At 44.9% G+C, this 27,288-nt stretch overlaps 13 protein-coding genes across 13 annotated transcripts; 5 read left to right on the top strand and 8 right to left on the bottom strand.

The window, feature by feature from the left end:
- Positions 1-13: 13 nt before the first annotated feature.
- On the bottom strand, positions 14-466 carry VTP01DRAFT_1368 (60S ribosomal protein eL22; the record flags this gene model as incomplete). The annotated part of the gene is made up of 2 exons (XM_069379710.1): positions 14-280; positions 371-466. 2 exons carry the CDS (start codon positions 464-466, stop codon positions 14-16), a joined length of 363 nt encoding a protein of 120 aa, XP_069238776.1.
- Positions 467-1,033: 567 nt separating this feature from the next.
- VTP01DRAFT_1367 (uncharacterized protein) lies at positions 1,034-2,013 on the top strand (the record flags this gene model as incomplete). The annotated part of the gene is made up of 2 exons (XM_069379709.1): positions 1,034-1,300; positions 1,354-2,013. 2 exons carry the CDS (start codon positions 1,034-1,036, stop codon positions 2,011-2,013), a joined length of 927 nt encoding a protein of 308 aa, XP_069238775.1.
- A 211-nt stretch (positions 2,014-2,224) lies between these two features.
- VTP01DRAFT_1366 (uncharacterized protein) lies at positions 2,225-6,058 on the bottom strand (the record flags this gene model as incomplete). Its single annotated transcript, XM_069379708.1, has 19 exons — positions 2,225-2,300; positions 2,362-2,901; positions 2,971-3,058; positions 3,118-3,335; positions 3,401-3,473; positions 3,532-3,643; positions 3,706-3,744; positions 3,800-3,860; positions 3,917-4,015; positions 4,070-4,292; positions 4,356-4,404; positions 4,459-4,541; positions 4,607-4,721; positions 4,784-4,840; positions 4,898-4,983; positions 5,037-5,508; positions 5,574-5,701; positions 5,776-5,853; positions 5,917-6,058. The coding sequence occupies 19 exons, from the start codon at positions 6,056-6,058 to the stop codon at positions 2,225-2,227; spliced, it is 2,739 nt and encodes a 912-aa protein (XP_069238774.1).
- Positions 6,059-6,462: 404 nt separating this feature from the next.
- Positions 6,463-6,744, bottom strand: VTP01DRAFT_1365 (uncharacterized protein; the record flags this gene model as incomplete). The annotated part of the gene is made up of 2 exons (XM_069379707.1): positions 6,463-6,503; positions 6,567-6,744. The coding sequence occupies 2 exons, from the start codon at positions 6,742-6,744 to the stop codon at positions 6,463-6,465; spliced, it is 219 nt and encodes a 72-aa protein (XP_069238773.1).
- Positions 6,745-7,109: 365 nt separating this feature from the next.
- Positions 7,110-11,192, top strand: VTP01DRAFT_1364 (uncharacterized protein; the record flags this gene model as incomplete). The annotated part of the gene is made up of 19 exons (XM_069379706.1): positions 7,110-7,184; positions 7,245-7,334; positions 7,391-7,492; positions 7,561-7,633; positions 7,697-7,803; positions 7,867-7,982; positions 8,041-8,275; positions 8,326-8,494; positions 8,558-8,655; positions 8,716-8,817; positions 8,872-8,997; positions 9,049-9,198; positions 9,257-9,670; positions 9,730-9,825; positions 9,885-10,089; positions 10,152-10,472; positions 10,528-10,782; positions 10,826-10,988; positions 11,054-11,192. 19 exons carry the CDS (start codon positions 7,110-7,112, stop codon positions 11,190-11,192), a joined length of 3,036 nt encoding a protein of 1,011 aa, XP_069238772.1.
- Positions 11,193-11,307: 115 nt separating this feature from the next.
- Positions 11,308-11,523, bottom strand: VTP01DRAFT_1363 (uncharacterized protein; the record flags this gene model as incomplete). The annotated part of the gene is made up of 1 exon (XM_069379705.1): positions 11,308-11,523. The coding sequence occupies one exon, from the start codon at positions 11,521-11,523 to the stop codon at positions 11,308-11,310; it is 216 nt and encodes a 71-aa protein (XP_069238771.1).
- Positions 11,524-11,988: 465 nt separating this feature from the next.
- Positions 11,989-12,776, bottom strand: VTP01DRAFT_1362 (uncharacterized protein; the record flags this gene model as incomplete). Its single annotated transcript, XM_069379704.1, has 2 exons — positions 11,989-12,500; positions 12,572-12,776. 2 exons carry the CDS (start codon positions 12,774-12,776, stop codon positions 11,989-11,991), a joined length of 717 nt encoding a protein of 238 aa, XP_069238770.1.
- Positions 12,777-14,163: 1,387 nt separating this feature from the next.
- VTP01DRAFT_1361 (uncharacterized protein) lies at positions 14,164-16,311 on the top strand (the record flags this gene model as incomplete). The annotated part of the gene is made up of 4 exons (XM_069379703.1): positions 14,164-14,302; positions 14,391-15,483; positions 15,553-15,655; positions 15,721-16,311. The coding sequence occupies 4 exons, from the start codon at positions 14,164-14,166 to the stop codon at positions 16,309-16,311; spliced, it is 1,926 nt and encodes a 641-aa protein (XP_069238769.1).
- A 304-nt stretch (positions 16,312-16,615) lies between these two features.
- Positions 16,616-20,348, bottom strand: VTP01DRAFT_1360 (uncharacterized protein; the record flags this gene model as incomplete). Its single annotated transcript, XM_069379702.1, has 9 exons — positions 16,616-16,846; positions 16,900-17,330; positions 17,401-18,622; positions 18,681-18,926; positions 18,985-19,091; positions 19,153-19,255; positions 19,338-19,637; positions 19,695-19,925; positions 20,034-20,348. 9 exons carry the CDS (start codon positions 20,346-20,348, stop codon positions 16,616-16,618), a joined length of 3,186 nt encoding a protein of 1,061 aa, XP_069238768.1.
- A 1,512-nt stretch (positions 20,349-21,860) lies between these two features.
- On the bottom strand, positions 21,861-22,625 carry VTP01DRAFT_1359 (uncharacterized protein; the record flags this gene model as incomplete). The annotated part of the gene is made up of 2 exons (XM_069379700.1): positions 21,861-22,449; positions 22,522-22,625. 2 exons carry the CDS (start codon positions 22,623-22,625, stop codon positions 21,861-21,863), a joined length of 693 nt encoding a protein of 230 aa, XP_069238767.1.
- Positions 22,626-23,000: 375 nt separating this feature from the next.
- VTP01DRAFT_1358 (uncharacterized protein) lies at positions 23,001-24,278 on the top strand (the record flags this gene model as incomplete). Its single annotated transcript, XM_069379699.1, has 2 exons — positions 23,001-23,111; positions 23,181-24,278. 2 exons carry the CDS (start codon positions 23,001-23,003, stop codon positions 24,276-24,278), a joined length of 1,209 nt encoding a protein of 402 aa, XP_069238766.1.
- Positions 24,279-25,175: 897 nt separating this feature from the next.
- Positions 25,176-25,618, bottom strand: VTP01DRAFT_1357 (uncharacterized protein; the record flags this gene model as incomplete). Its single annotated transcript, XM_069379698.1, has 3 exons — positions 25,176-25,355; positions 25,419-25,488; positions 25,542-25,618. The coding sequence occupies 3 exons, from the start codon at positions 25,616-25,618 to the stop codon at positions 25,176-25,178; spliced, it is 327 nt and encodes a 108-aa protein (XP_069238765.1).
- A 34-nt stretch (positions 25,619-25,652) lies between these two features.
- Positions 25,653-27,119, top strand: VTP01DRAFT_1356 (uncharacterized protein; the record flags this gene model as incomplete). The annotated part of the gene is made up of 6 exons (XM_069379697.1): positions 25,653-25,709; positions 25,769-25,853; positions 25,910-26,481; positions 26,544-26,652; positions 26,711-26,882; positions 26,945-27,119. The coding sequence occupies 6 exons, from the start codon at positions 25,653-25,655 to the stop codon at positions 27,117-27,119; spliced, it is 1,170 nt and encodes a 389-aa protein (XP_069238764.1).
- Positions 27,120-27,288: the final 169 nt, after the last annotated feature.

Here is a 27,288-nt window from a genome sequence, read left to right as displayed (position 1 = left end):
AGAAAAAAAAGGTTTATTCTTCATCCTCTTCCTCGTCGTTGTTGGCAATGTTGAAGTATCTCAACTCATAGGTAGCCTTGTCGACGGCGATGACACGGAGCCAGTCACGGATCTGGTTCTTCTTCAAGAACTTCTTGGTGAGGTACTTCAAGTAGCGCTTGGAGAAGGCAATGTTGGCAACAACGGTGATCTTGTTGTCGGCACCACGGGTGATGACGACGTTGTCGCCCAAGTTGTTGGTGCGGCCTTCAACCTTGATGCGGTCGTGAAGGAACTTTTCCTGTAGTAACGATGAAAAATTTCGGGTCAGGAGAACGGCGCGTGGGAGGCTTGTATTAACGACAAGCAAAATGTAGACATTTCAACATACAAAGGCAGCGGCGTCAAAGATCTTGTCATTGGCAGGGCCAGAGCAGTCAATGACGAACTTCTGCTTCTTGGGAGCGGCAGACTTGACGGGTGCCATTTTTGAAAGCGAAAGAGAGGAAGGTCGGTTGCTACGGGCACACACCTCTCTCTTGCCCAAAATTTTGAGTGGCTTTGGTCGTGATGCTGCTGGTGGATATCAACCCCACCGAGTTCTGTCTAAAGAAGCAGTAGCATTCTCAATATTATTCCATACACTGCTACTTGACATGATTGTTGTTGGCTATCCATGCATTCATAATTAGATTGTCCAATATGTGGTTAATTTCCACAAATTAGTAATTTTTATACCGCTGGATCAGGGGTGTTTGATGCTCTACTTACTACGAACACTCTGGTATGCATCACCGAAAAAAGAAGTAATGTCGATGCAGATACCACTAGCTGGGGTACTGATGTTTGATATACTTGGAATGCAAAGCATATCAGTGCTTAAAAAAAGGGGAACGAATGGATTGATAGATGAACATCCCAAAGGGTAAATCGTCAAGGATGCATGCGGATGCACGGAGCGTGCATGTCAACTACATAGAGACAATAATAGTCAGGGTGAAAATGAGCCTCTTCTTTCCGCTCCTATTTGCTCAATACATTATCAATCGAAACCATGCTACCGTTCTTTGATAAATCATCGCATCCCGTAGCATCGTGTTTTATGCTATACAGTCTAATCTTCACCGTATTTGTTGTCGTTGTTTCTCTCCTGGCTTTGTGTCCAGCACAAAATCAAATACACTACGAACAGATGAATGCTGAAGAAAGCAGCAGAACCTGGTGGGCTCAAGGAGTTCTCCAACAGATCATGAGATGGAACTGGCCCCTGTTGCATCCTCCTCCTTCAGAACAAAAATATGGACATTTCATTCAGTTACAGGCAAGTAATACGGTCGTCTCTTTTCAAATTTCAAGTCTCATTCGAATGTACAGACGAGTGCTTCCCAAGAAGAAGCCATGGCCATGGATTGGATTCAAAGACAATCGATGGACAAAATTGACTTTATCCTCTGGAACAACGTGCGGCTCGACCAAAAGAGCCAACCTACATTCTTTAAGCATGGCAACAGCAGAGTTCAACAGGGCGCTTCGTATGAAACTCGCAATGTCCCTGCATTCATCCCCGTCTTACGTGGCGCTGACAACGACAGCGGCAACGCGATGTTTGCGCGCGATGATTGTGAAACTTGTTACAGGATAAACGCTAATTCTCGGCTGCGCATCCTTGCCGTGGAAGCATCCTTCTGTAGCCAGACGGCATTAACTTGGCTGGACCAAGAGCTCCGACAGGCACAGGTGGATAACGTACAAGTATTTATACTAAACGACCCAATGGACTCCTGCAGCGACGGCCGGTTACAAATCGTCGCCGAGTATGCTGGCATAGTCCTGAGCGAGCTGCATCGTCAGCCGGAGGCCGCGTACCCGGATAACAGGTCATTCCTGCGAGTTTACCGTTACATTGCAGACCCGCAGCCAACTTTACCGATTAGCCATTTGGTTAGTTACAAAGAGTATTTGCCAAGACTTGTAGCCGGCTCCATACAATACGAATCGTCAGACCGAACCTTTCTGGGCCGAGACAAGTTCTAAGCCGTTACAAACAGCTGCAGCTGCTACAACGAATGATGGATCGAGATGCGCGCAAGTTCCTCACCGGAATGATGGATAACGCATCAATTGATGATGATTGTTTGTAACACATTTGAGCTATCTCATACATGTATGCGCACACGTAATAATAGTAACAATAATTACAAAAATGGATAATAATTCTTGATATGTCATTCACGCGTCTTGAACTTTACATTTGGAGCGTCTTTTTAATCTTGTAGCCCATCTTTTTAAATATGCCGTCTGTCTTATCGGCTTGTTGAAGACTTAAAGATATTGTTTTAGCGTGAGAGCATGAGGACGAGCTGAAAAGCAAGATATCGGTACCTGATAATTGCTTTGTGAATTACGAAACGTTCCTTGTTCTGACCACAGGCTTCTGCAAGTTTTGCAACTATCTCTTGAACTTGCTCTCGACAAGTCTTGACTTGGTCGCCGGAAAGTTCCCCCAAAACACTGTATTGAATTGCTCTGAATGCGAGAAAGTGACCGTTTCGTTCATCTTCATCATCCACCTCACTGTCGCTGCTGCTACCGCTGCTGGTTTCCTCTTCTTCTCCATATTCATCTTTGTCTTCCCGCTGGCCGCCAATGCGAGCAAAGCTATCGCTGCGCATGCTACCGGTATTGACACGCGTCATCTCGTTATCTGCATTGTAGAAAACAAGAAATCCGTAATTTTCTTCTGCGAGTCTCGAAGCTGGAGGAAGTGCAGAAAGGAAATATTCACCCTCTTGTAGGGAGCGTATGGTATCGAGACTTATGCGCTTAAACTGCACAACTTTTTCCAGTGCATAGTTGTAGCTACATACATAGAGCGCTTTAGCAGTAATGAGCACTACTTTCTCGTCAAATTTCTTTGATCTCCTATTTTCAAATAATACAGCTATCAATTTCATAATTCTTCGGCGGGTATCTATAGCTACATCTGCTTGCCTTTTTTGCGGTTCATTTGGTGACATTAAAGTCCAACCAGCAGTTCGTTGCTCGTCGTCTGCAATAACAATCTCACTGCTTATTCGAACTATTCAAGATCGTTCATTTAGTTAATCAAATAAGAAAGTTTTCAGTTTTCTCACTCACTAGCATCCTGCCGCATCTTGGCCCATCTACGTTCCACTCCCGGTTCAGCTGACATCTGGGTACTTTGAGGTACGTGCCGGAAAATTTCGATTTTGTGATATCCGAGAACGTAATCGATAGTCGCTTGTCGCCAGAAATCCTTGACAGTATTGAGATACATCCGAGTAAGAGAATTTGATGCATCATTCATCATTCCCGCTATGTTACGTTTCCCTGTACTGCGTATTTCATAATATTTGTCACAAATACCATTCTTTCTTTGACCTCGTCGATTCATAGTTACCGGGTAAAGTCGCCTTTCAAGGCACTTGTTCCTGCATACATTCTTGATATCATGTCGCCATTGTTTGCCCAGGCTTTCAAAAAGATAATGAATACGTAAAGGCACCTCCTCCTTGTTGTGACTTTGCTTACCATTATTGAAGATGCGTTCAAAATGCTCATAATATCTTATGCCTTCATCTGGATATTCTGTGATCCCAAAACGCATCAACTGCAGATTGAGAACTGTTCTGCCAAAAGCGCTCTACATAGTTTACATCAGAGCGCCTCTAATTGATTCGATGTGCTTGTATATGTGAATATTACCTGTACCACGTTTGTACGATCGAGACAGTCCATGCAGTTCTAAAGTACATGTCAACGCGCGGTTTCCTTTTACACAACCATTTTTATCCATTACCGTTCGAAAGACGCCCTTCTGTCGGCAATAAACCGTATCCTCGCTGGCTTGCCAGAAATGTCTACAATCGTTTGCTGTTAGTAGATAGCGACAATTAAACATGAAAAGCTATCTTACGCAAGCTTTGTTAATTCTTGTTGAAGACTGGTGCTTAATTTACTGATATTTTCATACTGCATTCCTTTCGTCTCTCGATGAAAATCAAACTCGACATATCTTGATGGCGTCAGTGACAACAAGTTCACTGTTGCGATGTGTACTTGTACTTACTGTATATTGGGGTCAGCTAGTCGTTCTACATGCTTTCGGTATTCTGAGCCAACAATTGCTTCACGCCCAACAAGTTCTGTCAAGTTCACGAGGATCTGACGACCGTATAACTTTTTTTGCTCTGCAAAATGCCGTTCGAAAGCAACATCGTTTTCGTGCGGGGTACGATCTAGAGTGGGTATCGGATGAAGACTGTACGGTGATTGGCTCCAGAACAATGGTACTAATGACAACAGGGTTCTCTTTTAGAATCAAATTCTTTATAAGAATGCGAAACTCTACTTACTGGAGCCACGCGTTTGTACAAAGGAGGCTATATGCCGAACGTTATCTCTCTAGCAGCCCAAGGAATTAATAAAATTGTATCTTTGTAGAGGGAGATCACATACAGTGAATATAATGACTTGTTCTGTCTCTACAAAGTTTGCGACCTGACCTTCCTCGTTCACTCCTCGTCGCTGGTATCTCATGCCTTGGTATGTACAAGAAAGGTTACTCGTGAGCCGCTGAGGTCAGAATCCTTCGAATCCCACTAACCTGCTCTCTCGCGGCTGCGCCTGGATATTAAAGCAAATTCAAATTGGTAACCTTCTATTTCGCAAGGTTCTATTTGGACGGTTCCTTGCAGTACCGGGATGATCCATTCATCCAGCTGTTGTCGGCGTTAATGATATGATGGCATCGTTGCAATGAATGTAACACAAGCAGGCTTACATTGCGCGATTTGAATTCACGGCATAAATGTTCGTTCCAAAAGAAACGTCGATCCATCTGCGCTCGAGATTTGATTAGTATCAAAAAATTGGAAACGGAAGGGAAAGAACAAACCTGTTTCCACAATGGCTCTTTTGCAATGATTTCTTTCTTTTCCCCATGCGTCATATCATATCTCCGTTGAAAAGTGTTGCTGAGATCTGCAAAAACCAATTACATCCTGTGAAATCTTACAAGGTTCTGTATAACCAACCATAGTCATACGAGAATATGAACATGGATCGACTGAAAAGTTCAGTGACCTGTCTGACGAGTCGTCGATCTAAAGCTTTGTCTTCATTCTCTGCAGCAGCTTGCAATAGATCGTCGCCTGGCGGCGGAGGAGGCGTGGATCGCGGAGACTTGGATTTCACAGTTGAAGCGGCATCGCGTTTAGCTGAAAAGGACATTTGGAATCGTGACATTAATGGACTCCGGGGAGACATAGAGGAGGAAGATACAGGTCGTTGGTGTGTTCCCATTGTTGTTATCTTTAACGGCGTTGACACGGTAGGAGTTGAAGCGGACGTTGTAAGAACCGGAGATCGCCGGATGTTTTCATGCCCTGCTGCTGCATCTGCCACCACAGCAGCTTCCTCTGCTTTAGCAGCCGCTTCTTTCTTTTCATCCTCACTCTCGCTGTCCGAAGAGGAGTCTTCGTCGTCGGGAGATCGCGATGTTTTGGCCTGCCGACAACAACAGCAAAACAACTTAGTGAACATATTCTCTTGTCAACTAGCATCTAATTTACTTTGCTCATCTTTTCTCGTGCAAGCTCCGGGTGGAAATCCAAGCAAGTAATCTGATCAAGAGCATAGACAGAGTGCCCGCAGATCTGACCGATTTTCTGAATTTGTGTCATAACCACCAAGAACCTTTCTGCACGGGGGGAGGGAAAGGAAAAATGATTTAACTCCAAGTGCAAAGGCAACCGGTGGTTCCTTCTCACTGACCTCGTACTCCATCGAGTATACCCAGGATACCGTATATCTTATAGCCTACTGCATCCCGAGGAGGCTCCCATGATCCGTCTAATAAGATACACAGGCCACGTTAATGCCACCTCACCTTTTGTTTGCCGCGACTTATTGTACCTAAATTCGTGATACTATCGTCGAAACCTAGGCGAAGTACGTTGCCACGGTGATGCACGAGCACGAACGCATCGCTCAAGATGTACAGCAACGCGGTCTTGTCTGCAGAGTTTTCATTCGCAACGGATTCTGACGTCTTCATGGCTAACTGATGAAGACAAGCGAGGGAATACAAGAAAAAAAGTGCAGCGGGTTGCAGTTCGACCGAATTTGGCTGAATCACGCGGGATTCAGTGGTTACATCTTTGATATGAAATACTTTATCCCATTAAACGAAGAAACGGATATATTTGATACTGAAATCTATAAACCATCATCGTAATATTTATGCAAATATGTTCCATTCAGGATGTGATCGACATGCTGGCTTTCCTTCTGAACTATTGGATCTTTAATCTGCATGTACAACGCTGTCCGCTAACTGTTTTTCTATTTTCAGGAGAGGTGTCTCGTTCTTGTTTGAGGTGTACAAGTGGCGGATACATGATTATTTGTGTGTCGATGTGATGATGACTATGGAAGAATTCTATGAGTAGTTATATATGTTTAGTTGTCTTTTGTCTGTGAGCATCGAGGCGGTTCTTGGCCTTTAAATAAATAAGTATTCCTTTAATACGCATGTAACATGTATCTTCCTTGTTCTCTTATACCTGGTTGAGATTTCAGGCACTCCCAGTAGACAGCAAACGGCTTTGCAACATCCATAGGCCAACTCATCAATCCTTGCAATAAATCTTCCAGGTGGTCATTGCACCTATGTGGTCGCGCTTTGGTATCTGCTGGTCCAGTGCTTTGGGTATTCAGTGGAAATGAAGATTGCTGTGGCATTTTTGCGGAGGGTAGAGTTGCTTGAAGCCAAGGTGAAGATTGCTGCTGTCAAAAAGCCACTGTGAAAGCCCGCGCAGTTCATGCAAGCATTTTCATAAGCATTTTGAGCTACATCCTATCAAGTGTCAAAACTTTTATAAGTTCCCATCAAATCAGTTGAGCTGAATGCTTCAGATAATACAGATGTACTTCATTGTCTCATACACGTTTTACAGACAGATACTGGATTCAATTCATAATAACGCTTTCGAGCCTCCCAAACCTGAACTCAATATTTGCGCGAAGATACTGCCGCTCTGCTTATGTTCCTATTTATTCATATCTATAAAGTCTTGTAGCTGATCGAAAACGAAAATGTTAGCGCAATGTTGGAAAATGCTGTTGTTGCCGAATTTGGCAGGAAGCAACCGAGGAAGAGTGCTGTCTTTCACCTCATGGAGGTAACTCGCGAAAACCAATGTCAGCAATGTCACCAATAAGACTAAACGGCCTGCACTTAGGAATTGTGCGATGAGCAAGGAAGATTCTCTGTGGCGAACCTAGACGCAGCAGTGCAAACATTCTACGATATACAAGCACCTGCAGAATCGGTATGCGATCTCGAGTACGCGACACCTCAAAGTATATTTCTAAACCACAAACGCAGCGTTTACACGCAGAACGTGTCCTAACTTGGTTTACCGTTCATCCAAACGCGTGGAGCTTGGTTGACCAGATTTTGGAGACGTCTCAGAGCGAATATACCAAAGTAATGACAAAATTGCTGTGTAATGTCCAACAATTCCGTAACACTCACATCCTACCCTTTACATTCAGTTTTTGGCAGTGCGCGTTCTCTCCCATCTAGTATCAGAAAAATGGAAACATCTTCCGGTTGATCAGCGAATAGGTACAGTTACAGTTTGATGTTTAAATTTCCGGCAAAAGCACTGATTTATCGTGTGATATATAGCGATTCGAAACTACATTGTAAATATCATCATTGCATATTCATCTACCCCAGACTCTTTGCAAGTGGGACGATCATATCTTACAAAACTTAATACAACTTTGGTCGAGGTAAAAAAAATCGGTCATCTCGCAATTAATTCGACATATATCTAATTTGCTGAAAACGAATAGATTATAAAGAAAGACTGGCCTGAGGACTGGCCCGACTTTGTACAAGAGATAACAACAGCCAGTTCCAGAAATCCGAGTCTTTGCGAGAATATCATGGCTATTTTGGGTATCCTCAGGTTCATATCGCATGGTAAACGAAGGAGTATTTGCAGGAAAGTTAATCATTATTTACAGCGAGGATGTCTTTGAATCATCCGAGGAAGAACTTCCAGCATGGAAAGCGAGAAAGCTGGGCAAATCGATTATATCTCAATTTGGGCCCATTATTGATACTATCCTTGAAATACTTTCTAAAGCAGACACACCCAGCCTTGTCGAGACGACGCTGAAGACTCTGCAGCATTTTATAAAGTGGCTTCCGAAAGATGTGATCTACAGTCCTTCTTTGGTGGAAGCTTTAGGAATGCGGGTAAATCGCAGCAAATACCGATGTAGCGTTTAATACTAAAAGAAGCATAGATGGTATCAGGTCCTGGACTTCCTGTGCAATGCGCTGCTCTCAGGTGTTTCCGAGACTGCCTTGGAGCGCCAGCAACCACCTCAGAAAAGAATGAAATTGATACTATCAAACTTCAAATGTTCAACTATGTTGTACAAAGTATACACCGCATCCTACCGAGTGACCAAGGTATTTCAATATCTAGAAAATACGCTGGAAATCCATCCCTTACTGGATTATTTATTTTATTAGACCTACAAACTTTATATGAAAATGCTAATGAGGACGTGCAAGATTTGCTGATAAATTATACATCTTTTCTGTTGACCTATTTCGTGTGGAAACATGAGGTAATTCTGGACCATCTCTGCATGAAAATTTGTAAAATTTCTTATACTTTGTGTATAAAGCTTTCCTCTGTTCCTGTGGATGCTATCAATGACCTTCTGCGATTATCTTCAATCCAAGATTCTGAAATCTGGAGCATTTGTCTCGATTCCTTTACAGCAATTGTATGTACAATAACTAGATCGGTAGAAAGCTTTGTCTCTAACTCCGTTTGCTAGATCCGTGCATTGCGACGGAAGAAACATCAAGGCTCAATCGCCTACAATCAAACACAAGTCGAAAATATCCATCTTCTTTGCCGGATTTTACCATTGATTGTTAGACGAATGCCATATCCCGACGAGGTATGTCCAGAATTTAGAATATAATTATAATAGAGGTGCCTAATCGTGTAGGTGCTTGTGGTCGAGGATGGCAATCCAAAGTTCATAAACTCGGGTTCTACGTCGGATGAGTACAATTCTACCAGAAAATTACTTAAAGAATTTGCCCTACTTGATATATCTACTATTGAAAATGCACTCCGTGATAGTCTTAATCAGCCTGTAAGTAAACAATTTATCTCGCAGCAAATACATGTATACACTGATGCTATTATTCAAGTCTCAAGAGTGGTCGGCCGAAAGAGCAGCAACATTCAGCCGCGTTTGCTGGGTTGTAGGCTCGATTCAAGAAAGCTTGGCAGAAGAAATGGAAGATAGATTGATACCTGCTTTGTTTTCTGAAGCTACTACGCAGCTCTCAGAGCTTTCAGCAGTGTCAAGCTTGATGTACTTGGCTTCGACTTTTACGAAATGGCTGTCCAGGCACACAGATATTATGAATATAATAGTCCAAACTGTCTTGGAATACACACATTTTCAAGATCGTGACGTGCAGGACATGGCAGTTACCACGCTCGTAAAAGTCTGCGAACATTGTGGTGATATTTTAAACGGCCAGTTAAACGGTGTCGACTATGTACAAGTGCTTCTCAACAACATGTCCGCTCTGGTGAAGCATTTGCACCCTACATTGGTAAGTTGCAAGGACAGGAAAACGCACATGTATTAGAATCTGATATATGTTTTTCTAAGGTTCCTAAAGCATATCAGTCACTAGGGTTCCTTGCAATCCGCACTGCACAGCCAGCGGCAGCTCTTGTGAAGCTCATGGAAGATCCGAATGAGAAGGTAGAGTGGTTCGGGCTGCTGACTGAATATCGCATATTGACATTATGTTTCGTGATTAGCTTCTTTCCGTGGTCGCAAAAGTTCAGCAACAGCCACATGATACCTTTACGCTCGCCGAGGCATTATATCTCATTCAGATTAATATCTCTGTTTGCATTGCTGTCGATAAACCTTTTGCCAACCAAATGCAATATGTGCAAGAGAGTCTAGTCAAGATTTATCAAGTAACTGGAGCGACTACAAGTTTTGACATGAGTTTAAGTGGTAAGTATTCCGAATTCATTTGTAGCTTTAAGGATACTTACACCGGTCTGTTCCATGATTAGAGAATGTAAAATGCGCTATCAAGGAATTATTACGGGCATACATGAAGACCGATCATCCAGGGGCAGTTCAGGAAACGGTACACTTATTTGGCGAGCTTTTATCATCTCCACCACAGGAAGAAGATATCAGTGACTTGGTTGCTGATACAGTCTCTAATATGCATACTATGGCTGGATTCCGTCAGCCATTTATGGAGATGGTGTATCATCAGGCGTTCGAAAGGATTTATGCCCAAATTTGTCACAACTTTGAAGATTATTACTCAAAGCGGCCCGGATTTTATGCAATGGTGCGAGCGTTAGTGACATTTGCTTTCGATGGTAAGTCTGCTGATTAAAAGTGTTACGACCGCTAGACACCAACGATTATATCTAGACTTGCTCCGTTTTCCAGCAGATAACTTTCTGCTTATTGTGAAAAGCATACTGTGGGGCATGCAGCATCCTGGTCATGATATTAGCAACAATGCTTTGGAAACTTGCAGTGTACTATTGCAGAGAATCGGTGAACTGGAAGACGAAGATCAACAGAATGATCTCTACACTGTGGTTTACATGACAATCCTTCAAGCGGTGATACGCCTAATTAACGACCGAGATCGTCGCACACGCAAGTATTTGTTCATTCCAGGTGTATCTGGGTGATATCTGACTTCTGACTCGATCGACTTTAGAATTCGAGCTTCAAAGTGAACTCTTAGCTCGGTTGCTTGATCTCGTCCAGCAAGGGTACATTTATACCAGATTGTTTCCTGGCAGCGATTTTGAATCAAATGCTGCCTATGTTCAAGAGTTCATTCGCGCAGAATTGTGTAATATTTATCCTGATTTGCCGAGGTAAATACGACGGAGCATATCTTAATCATGAATTCTAGTTAGTTCTAACTTTAAATAATGGTTAGCGATCAAATTGACCTAGTTGCGCACGGCATGCTCGAATACAGCGACGATGTGGACCGGTTCCGAAAAGATCTTGTAGATTTTATGGCTGATTTTCGATCTACCGATGAATTTGCAAAGCCAGTATCATTTGATGATTAAACGACTTTATAAACCTAAGTTTTCAGAGACATCGAAATCCGCGATAAAAAAAAATGATGCGTAGTCCAAAAATCGGCGACGGTGCTTGGCAGCATTCATGATATTAATCCGAAAATTACTTTTCAGAGCAAGCTCTGAAGACATCAATAGCTCTATCGAGCGAAAGATTAAGGAAATTGCTAGGATGCTCATGCATGCCTTGCACGATCACTTCAAACTTGTTACGGTATTTCATCAACACATACGAAGGAACGAACGCGCCCTGCAGTTCGTTCATGACCTGGACGTATGTTTTATTGCGGATGCCAGACTCGATCTTGGCCTCGTACATAGAGCTTTTAGAAGGAAAATACAAACAACAACACAGCTCTCCATATTCAGGCTTTTGCTAAATAGGCTAGCGGTAGATGACATAATATCCTTCGTCTATGATGCTTCATTTAAAAATTGGCTGCATCTACAAATTGTGCCTCAATGCTCGGCTCTTCCAGGTACACCGCTGGCAGCAGCATTCGAGGGCTGTGGCGTTAACGTTGATGCTTAGCGAGGTTTACATGCTCTTGGTACTGATAGTCATGCGATGCTCAAGGTTTTTCGAGAGGTAACATGACACATACGGTTTTATGATGATGATGATGATGATGATGATGATGCAAAAGATATATATCTACCATGACACAAAAAAAAAGAAGGTTGAGTTGTAGGCTGTGTGAAATTTTTAGAGGGGGTGGATCTGAGAGTGAAGACTATCAAGGGATGTGGAGTTAAGTGGGAGTAAGTGGGGGTGGGAATTGCCTTAAGGGGTATCGTGTTGTTGCACCGTTCGGTATGCCTCTTTGTACGCGGCGGCGGTGGAAGCAGCGAGTGGACTGGAAGAAGTTGTTTGCGACGACTTTCGCTTGGCAGGTGTCAGGCCGTATGCAAATGCAGCGTCGGGTGGCGGCTCGATTCCCTGCTCCTGTTCCTGTTGCTTTTCCTTTTCATCGATCTTGTTTTCGTGTGCGAGAGGTTTGATGCCATCTGATGCAGGAATAAACGTCCATCGTTGCCGGTCATTATCGACAGGTTGATATGGAAACAGAATAAGTTTCGAGTCTTTCCCTGAAGCGTCTTCTTGGATATCCAAAACCCAGTCCGGGCTGTAGTACGAGTAAATGAAGCAGCCCGGAATCCGCGGCGAAGTGCATATAATGTCGTTCGAGTCTGCGCCGTCGTCTTCGCGAACGCCCCACAGCTGGTTGATCGATTCTTCTTTCGGTTTCTTGGAGTAGATGCATATCTCTGTATCCTCCATCATCCTCAGTCGAGCTACATACCGGAGGTGAATAAAATCGTGAGAAACGGAGTGATGCATTGGGCGAGAAAGAGAAAATCGTTACCTTTACGAATATCGAGTACGAGCTGCGTGGCTTTGTTGACGAGGTGACGATCATCCCAGCACCACAATTCGTTATCTACTTGCTGAGGCTGTCTGACGTAGACCTGCGAGCGAAGCAGAGGATCCTGAGATGATGTGCTTGCGGTAACGACGCCGCCTGTTGACAAGGATCGAATGAAGAACCATTGGTCGTCGCTGCGGAGCATAGTAGTACTAGTAGTGGTGGAATAAAGAGATGCACAAGTTCTGTGGTTTTGATTTCTCCCGGTTTTAAATGGGTGCGTGCCAAAGAAGTAAGGCTTGTGTCGCTCGAGGCAACGACTGCCCGATACATTTTCATTGCCTATTTTATTAGCAAGCCAGCCCGGGCGTGCATGCTTGTATGTGTGTGTGTGTGTGTGTGTGTAGCTTAAAAAATCCGTGAGCAAAAGATCTCTCCCATCCGGAATTTTGATCGATAGAAGATCGGAGGCTCCGGAGATATGATACCTTCTCAATGCATACACTGTTAGCCACAGGACAAAGTTGAAGCAACCCCTTTGCCACTAAAGAGAGAATATGAACATGTAATCAGGAATTAATTCTTTTGTAAAGTTCTAGATTGAATCGCGTCAGCATCTTTATGCCTTCATGATAGTTTCATACTCGCATGTGAACTTTATGTTCTTGTGTCCGTCTTGCCTTCAGTTGCACCCGCTCGGGACACCTCGCACAAGAGGAGGAGAAGGCTCCCCCGCGCCTCGAGTTCTTGAAAACTGTATCAGCTATTTTCCCGTCTTTGAACCTTTTTCCCATCACTCGGAGACCAGCAACTAATATCAGTGCCTGATCGATACAAGGACAGTCAAGTGCGCGCTAGACCTGCATGGAAACCAGCCAGGGGTTTGTACTTTTGTCGCTACTTTCTACTTTCTCATTTGCACCTGTCCTGCCTTCCAATGAGCGTGGGCTGATCGCATATCTGTACGAACTTTCAGTTCAGTGGATCGTCCCACTGTGAGCTGTGGAAAAGTGGAGGAAATCGACGCACGACGTTAACACACCAGAAAGAGTTTATATATATATATATATATATATATATATATATCGATTCATGTCAATGACGTCGACCCGGTTGTTCGTAGCAGTCAAGTTACCCCATTGCACATCCTGTTTCCCCCATTTTGTTCTTGTTGCTGCTACTTCATATGCAATCTCTTTTTCTTGTGATATGATGATAGGTAATACTGTGATGTATTAAATTAGGGGTGCAACATTTTCCGGAGCGTGGTTAAAAGGATTTATTTACAAGTATTACCGTGTAATTTGGCATATTCTCATTATTGATTATTTTCATCAATTATTGCATTGATTTCTTATTTTTGATGCTTCTACGGTGCAGCGTAGCATGTATATGCACGTATACATACATACACTCTAGTATTCATCCATGTAGTTGAAACTCCTCACGTGCCGTTCACATTCTGCATCTGCAGTAATCCTTTGCCCCACAAATTTTTCGTTTGGCGCTGTCAAAGCGACCTTCGGCTTTAAAATCCCTCTGGTCTTTTCTTTGCCCCCGTTTGTCTTTCGTCACTGCATTTTAACGTACATATGCTTAATCCCACCTCCAAACGACCTGTCCGTATCGGCTGCTACTCGGCCTTTTGGGGCGATTCCTCGTACGCGGCTCGGCAACTAGTCAAGCATGAGGGCGCAAACCTGGACTATCTCGTTGCTGACTATTTAGCTGGTAAATTAAGGGGGATGGAGCTGGTTGGAAAGATTCATGCAGGACATGGGACTGAGATACAATTTCTACACATCCATTGTATGTACAGAGATTACTATGGGTATTCTTGCAGCGCGACGCAAGCGGCGCCTCTTGTCCGGCAAACCAGGCAAAGGCATCGACTATGTGCCAGATTTCCTCTCGATGGTGCTAAAGTATATTCTGCCGGATATCAAAAAGAATGGCACACGCATTGTAACGAACGCCGGCGCGCTCGATCCGGTTGCATGCAAAGAAGCCATCGAGGGTCTGTGCAAGAAAATGAACATTGACGGAATTAAAGTTGCAGCCGTGTTTGGAGACGATGTTTTGGAGAACAAGGAGTCAGAGACACTGGAATCGTTCCAAGAGCTTCATTCCTTCTCACCGATCTCTTCGACTAATCACACGCTCGACGCTGATCGATTACCCGCCAAGGACGAACCTGTTGTATCCCTGAATGCATATCTCGGTGCACAGGGCATCGCAGCCGCGCTGGATGCCGGCGCCCACATTGTTGTCACAGGCCGCGTGGTCGATTCTGCGTTAGTTGTCGGCCCATTGATACACGAGTACAAGTGGCATCCCAGCATGCCGAATTACTATGATTTGCTCGCTTCGGCCTCGCTAGCAGGTCACATTATAGAATGCGGCTGTCAATCGACAGGCGGCAACTTTACAGACTGGAGACTGGCTGCCGAGTCACCGTATGGAGGTTACGCCAACATGGGATACCCGATTGCAGAGTTTGATGGAACAGGCGAGTTTATCGTCACCAAGCCTGTAAAGACCGGCGGCTTGGTATCCGTTGCTACCGTGGCAGAACAGATCTTGTATGAGATCTTGGATCCGGCTCTTTATTTGCTACCTGATGTTATCTTGGATATGCGGCAGGTCCGACTGTCCCAGGTTGGAAACAATCGCGTGCTCGTGCAGGGCGCCAAGGGCCGCAAACCTACACCCTGGGTCAAATGCTGCGGTATCTTTATCGACGGATGGAAACTCAGCGGCGAACTGGTGATCGGTGGCCACGAAGCTCGCGACAAGGCATTGGCCGTCGGCGACGCTGTCTTGAGACGTGTGCGCGGAATACTCAAAGAAATAGGTGCTGCTGATTTACGTGATGTCAATATTGAAGCACTTGGCAGCGAGTCTCTCTACGGGTAAAAATCCCGCAAATATTTGTATACATCGCATTTCATCCGCTCAGTTTGACATTTGTTTTTTTGCAGCTCACATGCAAAGACCAAAGAAACGCGAGAAGTCGTTTTAAGACTGACAGCCTGGCACGACGATCCCAAGATTCTCGGTCTTTTCGCCCGCGAAGTTATCGCCGTAAGCAACAACTGCAAATTCCCTATTTTTCCTTCTTTCTAACAACATGGGAACGATCTCTGTAGACAGGAACGTGTATGGTTCCCGGCATCACGGGCAGCGGCTCCGGTCGTCCCAAACCGATTCCCAATTTGGTCCATTTCCCATGCTTGTTACCCAAGACACAGGTCAAGACAAGCGTCGTTGTCGGAAACGGCCAAGTGCAGCAGCTAGAATGGGACAGCTGGGATGATTCTCAGTCGTTCGGTACACCCACGCCCGTGCCATTAATTGCAGCGGCAGATGTTGGAAAAAAGCAGAAATTGGTAAAGACGAAACTGATCAACCTTGCTTACGGTCGCAGTGGAGACAAGGGCGATGTATGCAACATCGGTATCATGGCACGCGATCCAAAGTACTACCCGTACATCAAGCGCTCCTTAACGGAAACCACCGTGGCCGAATATATGCGCCATCTCTGCAAGGGCTCCGTCACTCGCTTTGAACTACCCGGTATCTATGCCATGAACTTCGTGCTCACGAAATCCCTAGGCGGCGGTGGTCTAAGCTCGTTGGTCATTGACCGACAAGGCAAGACTTTTGCCCAGCTCGTGCTCACGGGCATTGATGTTGAAATCCCTGCTTCTCTTTTACCTGCAGATACTGCCAAGCTCTAGAATTCTCTACCGATTTTCCAATTGTAATGATTATGGATGTATAATACCGCGGTTGGCCCACTAAACCTCCCGTATGGACCCTCTATTTCATTATAAGAGATGTAATACAGTCTTGTTCTTCTGCCTCAGTTTCGAGACTACGACATAAATTTTTCACAGAAGTGTGGTTATTTTGTCTTTTGCAATGGTACCTCTTATTATGAAATTCATCTAACCTATTTACAGACTTTATAAGCGGGGGGAAATATTTAAAGAAAGAAGCACTGATTTTTTTAGGGTTTTTCTTGTGAGATATTCTTGTCATTTAGCACCGTTTCTGCTGTTGTCTGCCAACATGGCGCAAATCGTTCTCAGACTCCGGTATGGAATGAGTGGAATGCAAAGAAGTGTTGCTTCCCGTAGAAGTTGAGGATGTAGGGAAAATAGTACTTGATTGATGTTGATGCTGATGGTTTGTTGGTTGGAAATCAGTTCCAGGGTATGGTTGATAAAAACTAGCGCCTCCGCTTGCAGCCTCGTTACCGTTACCAAAGATCTAAATATACATCAATTTCTTGTTTACCACTGAGTACAAATAATTTTACATACCATACTGCTTTTTGCACTGTGAGCCGAAGTGCCTGCACTCGTACCCCTCAGACCAAAACTACTTGCACTCGTTGTTGCTGAATGATTCATCAACGGCATCTGCGGAAGCCATATATCCAGATTGCCAGGTCCACCGATCGATGATGGTGTGCCGTTCACGCCAGACCGAAATACGCTCAGTCCAGGAGCTCCACCGCCAGGTGTAGTAGCACCGCTGCCAGATGGACGCTGATCAATTGGTGAATCAAAGATTGCACGTATGTTCTCTGCAGTGCGCGGCGAGTTCATATCTCGGAATGTGCCCCATGGTCCATCAAAAGCAGAGTGGGTGCCTCCTACACTGCTAGTGCTTGTACTACTGCTAGGTGCAAAGTCAAACAAGGAGAAGCTCGTGAAACTATTGTGATGGTGCAGTTTAGGTGGGCTAATATCTAGAGTATCATGACAAAACAGTTAGTTTTCGCTTTGTTTTTTATTGTACTTTCCATGCTAAAACCTTACCTGATACAGATGGCAGGACCTTATTGCTAAAATGACTGAAGCTATCAACAAGTGAGGCACTGCTGGCTGAACGGGTCGCAGTCGTGGGCGTAGTTCGACTGGCTTTTGGTGTCGCGCTGTCGTAAACTGCTACGTTGTGTGTTGCGAGATAATCCACCAAGATACTCTTTGCAGGTGCCAAGTACTCGTGCATGGCTCGGTTCATTTTCAATGGGATCACGTAGTCACTTCTATGCACAGCCGCTGGTGATGATTGTCCAGGTGTCGAATGAGTCGGGGACTTGGGACTAGCATTTGCTGTGGAAGAAGTGCTGGGCCCAATTGCTGCTGGTGCTGCCGAGGTCGCGTTGGCGTTTTCAGTCACAGGTGTATTGTTTGGTGATGGCGACGACGAAGACATTGAGGGTGGCGAAGGTGGTGTCGTTTCAATATCGACTTGAATGCCAAATTCACGCTCCAGCCGTGATACGACCAACTCTTGGAAGCTTTCGGATACCAGCGCCGCAGTCAACGCAGCAGACCTTGGAACCCTCAGCTCATATACATCCGGGACGACAGATAATACCATGTGCATGGCTTGGTCGATCTGCGTTGAAGGACCAACAAAGGTCACAGTATCGGAAGCCAACTCGTGGTCGGGCCAGAGTATGCGAGTGTTTGTCTTTTTCGTTACTTCTGCAAAGTAGGAGTTGTGTTCCAGAAGCAGCTCGCGATGTATCCTAAACGGTATGTTTGTTGTTTTCGTAATGAAATTTTTGTCACGCTGAACGATAAGTTCCATGACGGCGTGGCGCAGATTATCCAAATTGACTTGGTTCTTCATTGGTGTGCGAGCAACCACGTTGTCATCATTGTCATAGTAACCGCCAAGTGACGCAAATTCTTCTGCATTCGAGAACTTTACGTAAACTCCATACTTCTTCATGATGCGCTGGATATTCTTTCCACCGACGCCGATGATGCGTTTGTGATACACTTCGGGCACGTAGAAAGATATTTCGGCGGGTAATTCTTCTTGCAGCATGGTAAGTCCATCGAGTGCTTTGGTGAAACTTGTACTTTCGACTTCGATGATGAAGTTGTAATCGCTAAAGGGTAAAAATTTGATTTTTGCACCCGAAGTCTTCATGATCTTGTTGATCTTTCCACTCTTTTTGCCACTTATAAATTCCCGCTGATCATTTGATAGCTCGACGTCGAATATCGTATTCTGGTGGAACATCTGCGTATTTCTGTCAGAAACAACTGCTAACCCCGATTGTCTGCAGAGGTAAACAAACCTTCAAAAATGGCATTTCATGAAGCCGTTGATATACATTCCGGACAGCACGTTCTGTGCCCAGTACTTCCACACATCCTGATTCGCTCTTGTATGTGACCTCTGCACCGGAAACTTGCGATAATTGGGAGACAAGGCCGATCACATTATTCATTGTGCTGAAGAAATTGTGCACACCACCGTCTGGCCCGTAAATCGTGCTGTCGCGGTTGTTGAAGTAAAAATATGCTTCGTAGATACTGCAAGCCTAAACATAGCAGTCAGTAACATGTGTCGGAGCATGCAACACAGAATCATAGACGAACCAAAAAGTTAAGCGACCGCAAGGTGCGTTCTGCGTTCACCCGATTCTCGGCGTAAACAGTAATTGTATTGGCCCCTGAGCCCAGCTGCGGGAATGCAATGTAAGACCCTGAAACATAGCTGCAATTAGCAAGATGAAGCCAGTAATTTTTGATTTATGCAAACGGTACCATTGTCATGCATGATTTTGCGCAACTCGTCACGTCGGTGCAAAAGCATCCATTCTAATTTCCTAGCATGCAAAGCAGCATCCTTGTGGTACATTGATTTCGCCTGAAAATCCGCCGTAAGAAAATAGAGCGAAAAAAATAAAAACAAACACAACCAAGCTTCTCTGGCAATGTGAATATCATACCTTTTGAACCGCGAGTTTGCTAAGCATATCTTTGACGCGAGAGACGTTGACTGCTTCGCCAGTGATGTAGATTGGTGGGGAAAATTCCTCCATCAAGGGCGTCCCACTTGATTCAGTCAACGTAGCTTTCTCCATCGCCTCTTCGATAGCTGACAAACTGGATGTTGTTGCAAAAGGTGACGGGAAGTATATGTTTGTTGCTGTCTCTTCCACAATTGGCTGCAATCCAGCTCGCTTGCGGCCGCAAATCAAATTGTGCAGTTTCAATGGCACTCGAAGAATATCTGATCGTAAATTGGACTAAAAACAGGTTTGTAAGGTAAGCATGTAGAAACTCGGAAAAATAATTATACATACATGTTCATCCAGAGCAACAAGCACTCGCACTCGAGCATACTCAGCGTTGTCGGGTAAGCCCGTGATCACGACAGCGACTCTCATCTCAGAGGCATAAGCGGATCTTGGTGCAGACGGTGGCGAGACTGTAATCTGAGTATCCGTCTCGACTTCGATTTTGTCCAGCTCAGAACGAATGACGGTGCTGTTGTTTGGCCATTCCTTGAGGGGAACCTTGAGAGTAACATTGATCTATCATGAGAAAAGAAAGAGGTGAGCGGAAGAGTCCAGAAAAGGTCGAGATCCAGGTAGCAGAGGGGATTTAAAAAGGGTTTGAGATCAGACGTGAGAGGTGTTTACCTTGAGAGGGCAATTGGCGAGCAGTTCACCGCGAGCCGCCATTACCGAGGTTAGTGGACCGGTAAGGGTAGGGTTGTAGTCAGTCGGTGTATCGACGAGTGATGCCTGTGGCTTAATCGAGGCCAGTTCAGGTGCTGCGGCCAACGCGATTTGACAGCCGTGGCGAGCCATGACGTTATTGCAAGTATCGCGAAGGTCGGACATGATCGCTTCGTGTCTGGTCGTATCATCAAGACTGGCGTTGTAGGCTGTGAAATCGGATGACGCAGGCGGGGCGTAGCAGAAGGAAAATGCTGATATTTGTTGCGCCGCCATGTTTTAGTATAGATGGTATCTTGCTTCTTTCTTGCAATTAGTTATTAGATACAAGTGAAAAGGAACGTCGAGGCGTCTTTGCTGGTAAAATTTGATGGAATATAATCGGCTAGAGTATAATAAATAGGATATACACTCAAATGTGCATGTTAGGGCTGAGAAATAATGAAGAAAGGAAAGGAAAAGAGGAAAGAAAACCCAGTGGGGAGGGAAAAATAAATAAAGTAGGCGAGATTGGTTTACAATGGTGTATAAAATATGAAACCTGCGAAATGGGAGCCATGGCCGAGCCGGGGTCAACTGCTCTTCAGAAACATCCTGCCCGACACTGCCTACTACACTTCTTCACCATATCCTTCTCCTTCACCGCTCAGCGATGCTTCTGGCATCCCACCTGCGTACTACCTTTCCAGTTGCATATCCGTCCCGTCGCCTTGGCGTGCTGGTTGCAAGGCAATCTTTTTTTCCTTGTACTATCGAAATTCAGCCCTTGTCTCCAGCGATGTTACTTCATTGGCTATGTTTCTCTCAAAGGAGTCCAGATTGGCCATCGACGAAAAACTTTTTTTCTTTCGTCGGCAAAGCTCTCCCGGCCCATGATCGGGCGGTTTGTTCCGTTGTCACACGTCCCCTTCAATGGGGTTGCTAAGCCAGCGACGCGTAAGCACCTTTCAAGTGGTTCTCTTTTTCCTTGACTAAAGACTATGTCGTGATGTGCTTCTGCTGAGCTTCAAATCACCGATGCACATACACGCAGCTCCTCTCCTTCTCTCTCACTTGCTCGCATTTCGCGCGCGCTTTCTCACACACACACACACATTCTCTCTCACGCTGTCCCACGCCATGACTCTGTCGGCTTAATGCAAAAATCCATGTTCCTGGATAAACCATCTTTGAGCCGCCGACGCCGATGAGCGGAGGAGGAGGAGCGGCAGACGACGTGATCTCTCGTGCTGCCGCAGACCACAACATAATGCAAAACAAATCATTGCTGTTGTTTGACTCGCATCAGAAATGCGCCGTTAAAGCAAACAAAATTTCGCCATCTATGGCAACAAGCAGGTTATCTGCAATGTTTCTTAATACAAAACTTTAGTTCTATCAAGAATAATAATCCAGCCGATCTAACTAAAACTTCCACCATGAGACGGGAACTGTTCCAAACATGGACATCAGTGACAGGTATAGATGGGATGCGTGCAACATTCCAGCCCGCAGATGGCGCCAAATTGGGCGATGATGTTTTCTGCGACGAAGCCGCCATGCGATCGGTCTTTTCCAAATATGTCTTGTGTGTCAACACCCATATGGAGACAAATACCGCTGGGTACACTGCATTTTTCTCCTCAGCAGCCGCCCGCCATTACGTACATATGCCGATCACTTCCTCTTCTTTGCGGCAACAATAACAACGACAACGTCGACAAAGGAGATCTCTCGCTGATATGGCTCTTGTTTCTATATTTACTCAACTTTGGGGTGGGTGGGAGGGAGATATTGGTCCTCTTGTTTCTAAATAGAGGCACGTTCTGTGGGCGGACTATGCGATTTCAATCTTTTGGCGTTTGGGAAACTGCCGTCACTGTGAGATTCGTTGCTATTGTTGGCTTGGCTTTCCTTGTCAAGTTCTTCAGATGACCGTTTCTTGCTCTTTGTTTTAGTCGATTTGCTTTTTTGCCTTCCGCCGCTCTTTTTCTTTTGGCTGGTTGTAGCAGTCCCCTTTGATCCTCCTTCGAGAAACTCTTCATCCTCGTCAGTAACATCATCAGAGACAATAAACGACGAATTATCGTTCTCCTGGTCTTCGTCCATGACATCGTCTTCTTCGCTGACAAGATCTTCTTCTCCTAAGTCAGCATCATCATTCAAAGATTTGGCAAAGGTAGACAGTTCTTCGGCGAGAGACTCGGGTGTCTCTAGAGCAATCCAGTCGGCTTGGATGTATTCATTGGTGCGGTTTGACCAGCCTGCCTCCCACTGTCGGGCCACATGCTGAGTACCTCTGACGATGACTTTGCATATACCGCCAGATTCAGCAAACGACATGGCTTGCGAAGAGGCGACTTGGAACATGCTTGCCTTGCAATTGATGCCTTTGGCGCTGTTAAAAACAGGTCTTTAGTTAGTAGTCATTGCTTCAAACAGTGATATCGTAGGAACCGCTGCAACTCACGGTACGCTCAGCACCGGGTATACTGTAAAGTTGAATTCGTTGTATCGGTTGACTTGACCAAGTTCGAGGATCGTCCAACCAGCAGCAATGAGAGGTTTGCTCATAATGGTTTCTTGTAAAAGGATTAACGGCGAAGAAATGATGATAAAGAGGTGATTTCTTCATGGATCATGCTTACTCTGGACTTTATACTGTGATAAATGTTGTCAATGCTCATTGTTTCATCACCTACAATGGGATCGTCTTGGACAGCAATACCAGCAATAATGCTGTTCAGGCACGTTAATGGCCAGTTTTGACAAATCGGATTCCTGCCATGATAACTTGCCCAATCAGATGCACCGCGAAACACCGAGAAGGATGTGGAAAACTTTTTCAAGGTACCTTTATCGCGGCTTGAAATTTCCCAGTCAAGTTCTTCTCCCTCCTCTCTCCTACTCTCCCTTTCTTGACACTACAAACCATAAACGCAAGTGACGATGGTCCGCGAAACCAAGTTGTACGATATCCTCGGCGTGAGCCCTGATGCTAGCGAGAACGAGCTTAAGAAGGCATACAGAAAGTTGGCCTTGAAATACCATCCTGACAAGGTACGTTGCTTTATTTTATTGCTGTGTGGCGCTGCTCTGCGCAGAAGCTCATCGCTAATGTCGCAATAGAACCCTGATGCAGGAGACAAATTCAAAGAGATCTCTCACGCATACGAAATCCTGTCAGACTCTCAAAAGCGTCAAATGTATGATCAATTTGGTGAAGAAGGTCTTAACGGACAAGGTGGCATGGGCGGTATGGATGCCGAAGATCTATTCTCACAGCTCTTTGGTGGTGGATTGTTTGGTGGCGGTGGCCGCTCCAGCAGACCTTCCGGCCCTCGTCGTGGCAAAGACATGATGCATCAGCTCAAGGTTTCCTTGGAAGATCTATATGTTGGCAAGGTTTCCAAACTTGCTTTGCAAAAGCATGTGGTCTGTGCAAAGTGTGAAGGTCGCGGTGGCAAGGAAGGTGCTGTTCAGACTTGCCGATCATGCAACGGTCAAGGTGTTCGTATTATCATGCGTCAAATGGGCCCCATGGTCCAGCAGATTCAACAGCCCTGCACAGACTGTCGCGGAGAAGGTGAAGTAGTCAACGAACGAGACCGCTGCAAGACCTGTATGGGCAAGAAGATTGTAAGCGAACGCAAGATCCTCGAAGTTCACATCGACAAGGGTATGCGAGATGGTCAGCGCATCACATTCTCCGGCGAAGGCGATCAGGCACCTGGTATCATTCCAGGCGATATCATCATTGCCATTGATGAGAAGCCCCATCCCCGCTTCCAGCGCAAAGGCGACGACTTGGTTTACGAATGCACCATTGATCTGCTCACAGCTCTTGCTGGAGGTCAATTCACGATACCTCACTTGGATGATCGCGTCTTGCTCGTCTCTGTTCTTCCCGGTGAAGCCATCAAACCCAACCTTGTCAAGGTGATTCCCAACGAAGGTATGCCTACTTACCGCCATCACAACCACGGTCACCTCTTTGTCAAGTTCAACGTCGAATTCCCTCAACCCAACTGGACCTCTCCTGAAGTCATTGCTCAGCTCGAGTCCATCTTGCCTCCTCGACCACAGCTTCCTTCCTTGGATGGCAAGCACGTAGATGAAGTAGTTATGGCTGATGCCGATGGTTACCAGACCCAGCGTTCCCAAGCATACGAAGAAGATGATGAGGACGATCAGCGTGGTCCTGGCGTTCAGTGCGCACAACAGTAGATGATATAGAACCTCAACCCGACCTTGGCTTCATCCAAAATATTCCTCAATTTCGAACTCTATTGTTCACATCTTTCATTGTCGTTGTGTATAAACATCATGAATATACTAAAATCTTTTCGTACTTTTTTTCATGCATTTAAAGCAAATTGCGTTTTTCTTTTATGCTGCTATGTATCTCTTATTTGCAGCCATATCCAAGCATCGTGCCTGGCAGCGGGTCTAGGTATAGTGTGATGAGTTCAAGCTCACCGATATCATGATTCACGTCCTCCACTGGAAGTTTGCTGGGGCTGTAAATATTCAGTTTAGTTGAAGAAATGTCAAGATACAAAATGCAACAATATCCTACGCAATATCCTATCAATTGCATAGAATATCCATCAAGCCAACAACTTCTACTTTGAGATATGCGTGATAAGCATTTCCGAGAGCTTTGCGAATTTTCTCTGGATTCTGATTGATAATTTAGCTAATGTTATCCTAATATCCCAATTCTGTGAATCACCTTGTATTGATGGTGAGCCGAGCAAGTATGCGCAAGTGCTTGCACAGATAGATGAAATTCTGCTTGGAGCAATGAATACATATCAAACAACGAAATATGGAAGGCCACCCTCGGACTTTTCGGCGAAGCAACGAATATATGGTGTTGGATAAGCGTCTCGGCATCATATTGTCAGCTGCAGAACAAAAACTTGGAAGTTTTTATCCCTAGTGAAGTACGCAAGAAGTAAAAATCTAAATGCCTGTCTGTATCGTACACTTAATTCAATAAGAGCATGAAAACCACCTGCAAAAAAAACACATGTTACATCCCTCTCATGCGGAATACAATCTTCTTCCAAACAACCTGCGTCGTAGTGAGGAGCAACAACACTGACATGAGGGATTCCGTCAACGATATTCTCTGCGTCCTCGCTCCCAAGAGTTTTCGATGTCCTTTACAACGTCTTGGTGGGTCGTCTTGATACGCTTTGGTACTTGAATAGCCTCTGGATTCATAAGTGTTCCTTCATATCTCATGCGGCTTTTTTCCTCAACAGCAGGCTCGTCATAGTCTCCACCCCAACCACTCTACGTACAAGTAGTTGCAGTGAGCAGACATAGCCACGTATATTTAGGTAAGAAACTTAATACCATTACTTCTTCAATGAGCTCCTGTTCTTTCTCTTCCCGCTTCTTGTGTTGCTTAATATAACGTTTGCTCCTTTAATGCTATTTACTATATCTTAAGTAAAAGAGAGTATTGAGAAATTTAACGTTGTAGGAAGGACAGGCATAAGTGCGGTCATCGAATTTGCACAATCGGGGTCAACCTGCTGAGACGGACGCGTCATTGACCGCTTAGTTTATAGATCTCTCAATCGAACAATGTCTAACATGAACGAAGAAGGCGAAGTACCAAAGGTCCCCGACCTTCAACTTGCTGTAAGTCTGAAAAAAACCTTCTCTTAGAACACAAGAGCGCTGACCTTTACGTCTATCAGCATTTACGATTTCTGATTCAACATGGTCACCCGGACGAACAACAAAAAGCAACACAGGAATTGTTGGAAGGAATCAAACAGAAAAGTAACACCAAACTTGCGCTATACATAAAGTTGACGCTTACTGAATGCATCGAGTAGGCATGGCACCATTCTACAAGTATGTGACTGAAGTCGTCAAAATCCCCTTTGATCAGGCACTTTATGCCAGCATGAAGAAAGCCAACAAGGACGAATTGCAACGATTCGACGAGAAAGTAGAGGATGCTCAGCAGAACATGGGCGAAACAGAAGTCAACGAAGCCTTGTTGGGCAAGGCCGATTACTATGCTTCGATTGGTGACAAGGAAAACGCACTGGCAGCGTACAACGACCTTCTTGAAAAGTCGATTACTCCCGGTACACGCATTGATATCGTCTTCACGCTTGTCCGAATCGGCTTCTTCTTTGATGACAACGCGCTAGTCCGATCCAACATTGAGAAGCTTAAAGAATTGGTGGAGCAAGGAGGAGATTGGGACAGACGCAACCGTCTGAAGGCCTACGAAGGCGTATTCTTGATGTCCGTCCGAGACTTCAAGGGCGCAGCGCGGCAATTTATTGATACGTTGAGCACCTTTACAAGCACAGAAATGATGTCTTACCAGGATTTTGTAAAATACGCGGTGCTTACCAGTTTAATCAGCATGCAGCGAGTAGAAATCAAAAAGAAGGTACGACGATTTAGGAAAGCCTAGTATATCCAATCTTGCCAATCATTATCTTTGGGTACTAGGTCTTGGATGCCCCCGAGATTCTCGAAGTCATTTCAGATATCCCTCACCTCGAAGATTACATGACCAGCCTGTACAACTGCAACTACGCACAATTCTTCCGCGCATTGGGTATATGTCGTTTTCAGAAGCATCTCAAATCAAATTGCACTAACAGTGGAAATCTTAGCGGATGTTGAGCAAACACATTTGAGAACTTCAAGGTACCTTTTCCCTCACATCAGATTCTATGTCCGCGAAATGCGCATCGTCGCCTACGCACAACTCTTGGAGAGTTACAGATCACTTACCATCAGCAGCATGGCGCAAGCATTTGGTGTCTCTGAAGAGTATATCGATCGGTATGTCCATTGCTGTTAAATTATCATCTGTAACAGGCAAACTCACAGTGTACGATTAATAGGGACCTTTATCGATTCATTGCTGCTGGTCGTCTGAACTGCGTTATTGACAGAGTCAAGGGCGTCATTGAAACCAACCGACCAGACGCAAAGAATGCACAGTATCAAACAGTGATCAAACAGGGCGACTTGCTGCTGAATAGGATTCAGAAGCTCAGCCGAGTAATTGATGTCTAAGAAGCATTTAATTGAAGAGTCTTGTTTGAACCTGATTCCTTTTTAATCGAGATCAAGATAACCGGAAATTGTCACATGCAATCCCGAAAGATGATGTTATCTGCCCGAAGCACTTAAAATCTTGCATAAATAGTATATACTTGGTATGCAGCGTGGAAAGGATGTAGAT

Source organism: Rhizomucor pusillus, assembly GCF_041956525.1.
Source record: "Rhizomucor pusillus strain CBS 183.67 unplaced genomic scaffold VTP01scaffold_10, whole genome shotgun sequence".
Taxonomy (NCBI): domain Eukaryota; kingdom Fungi; phylum Mucoromycota; class Mucoromycetes; order Mucorales; family Lichtheimiaceae; genus Rhizomucor; species Rhizomucor pusillus.
This window is presented reverse-complemented; position numbering and strand designations above follow the sequence as displayed.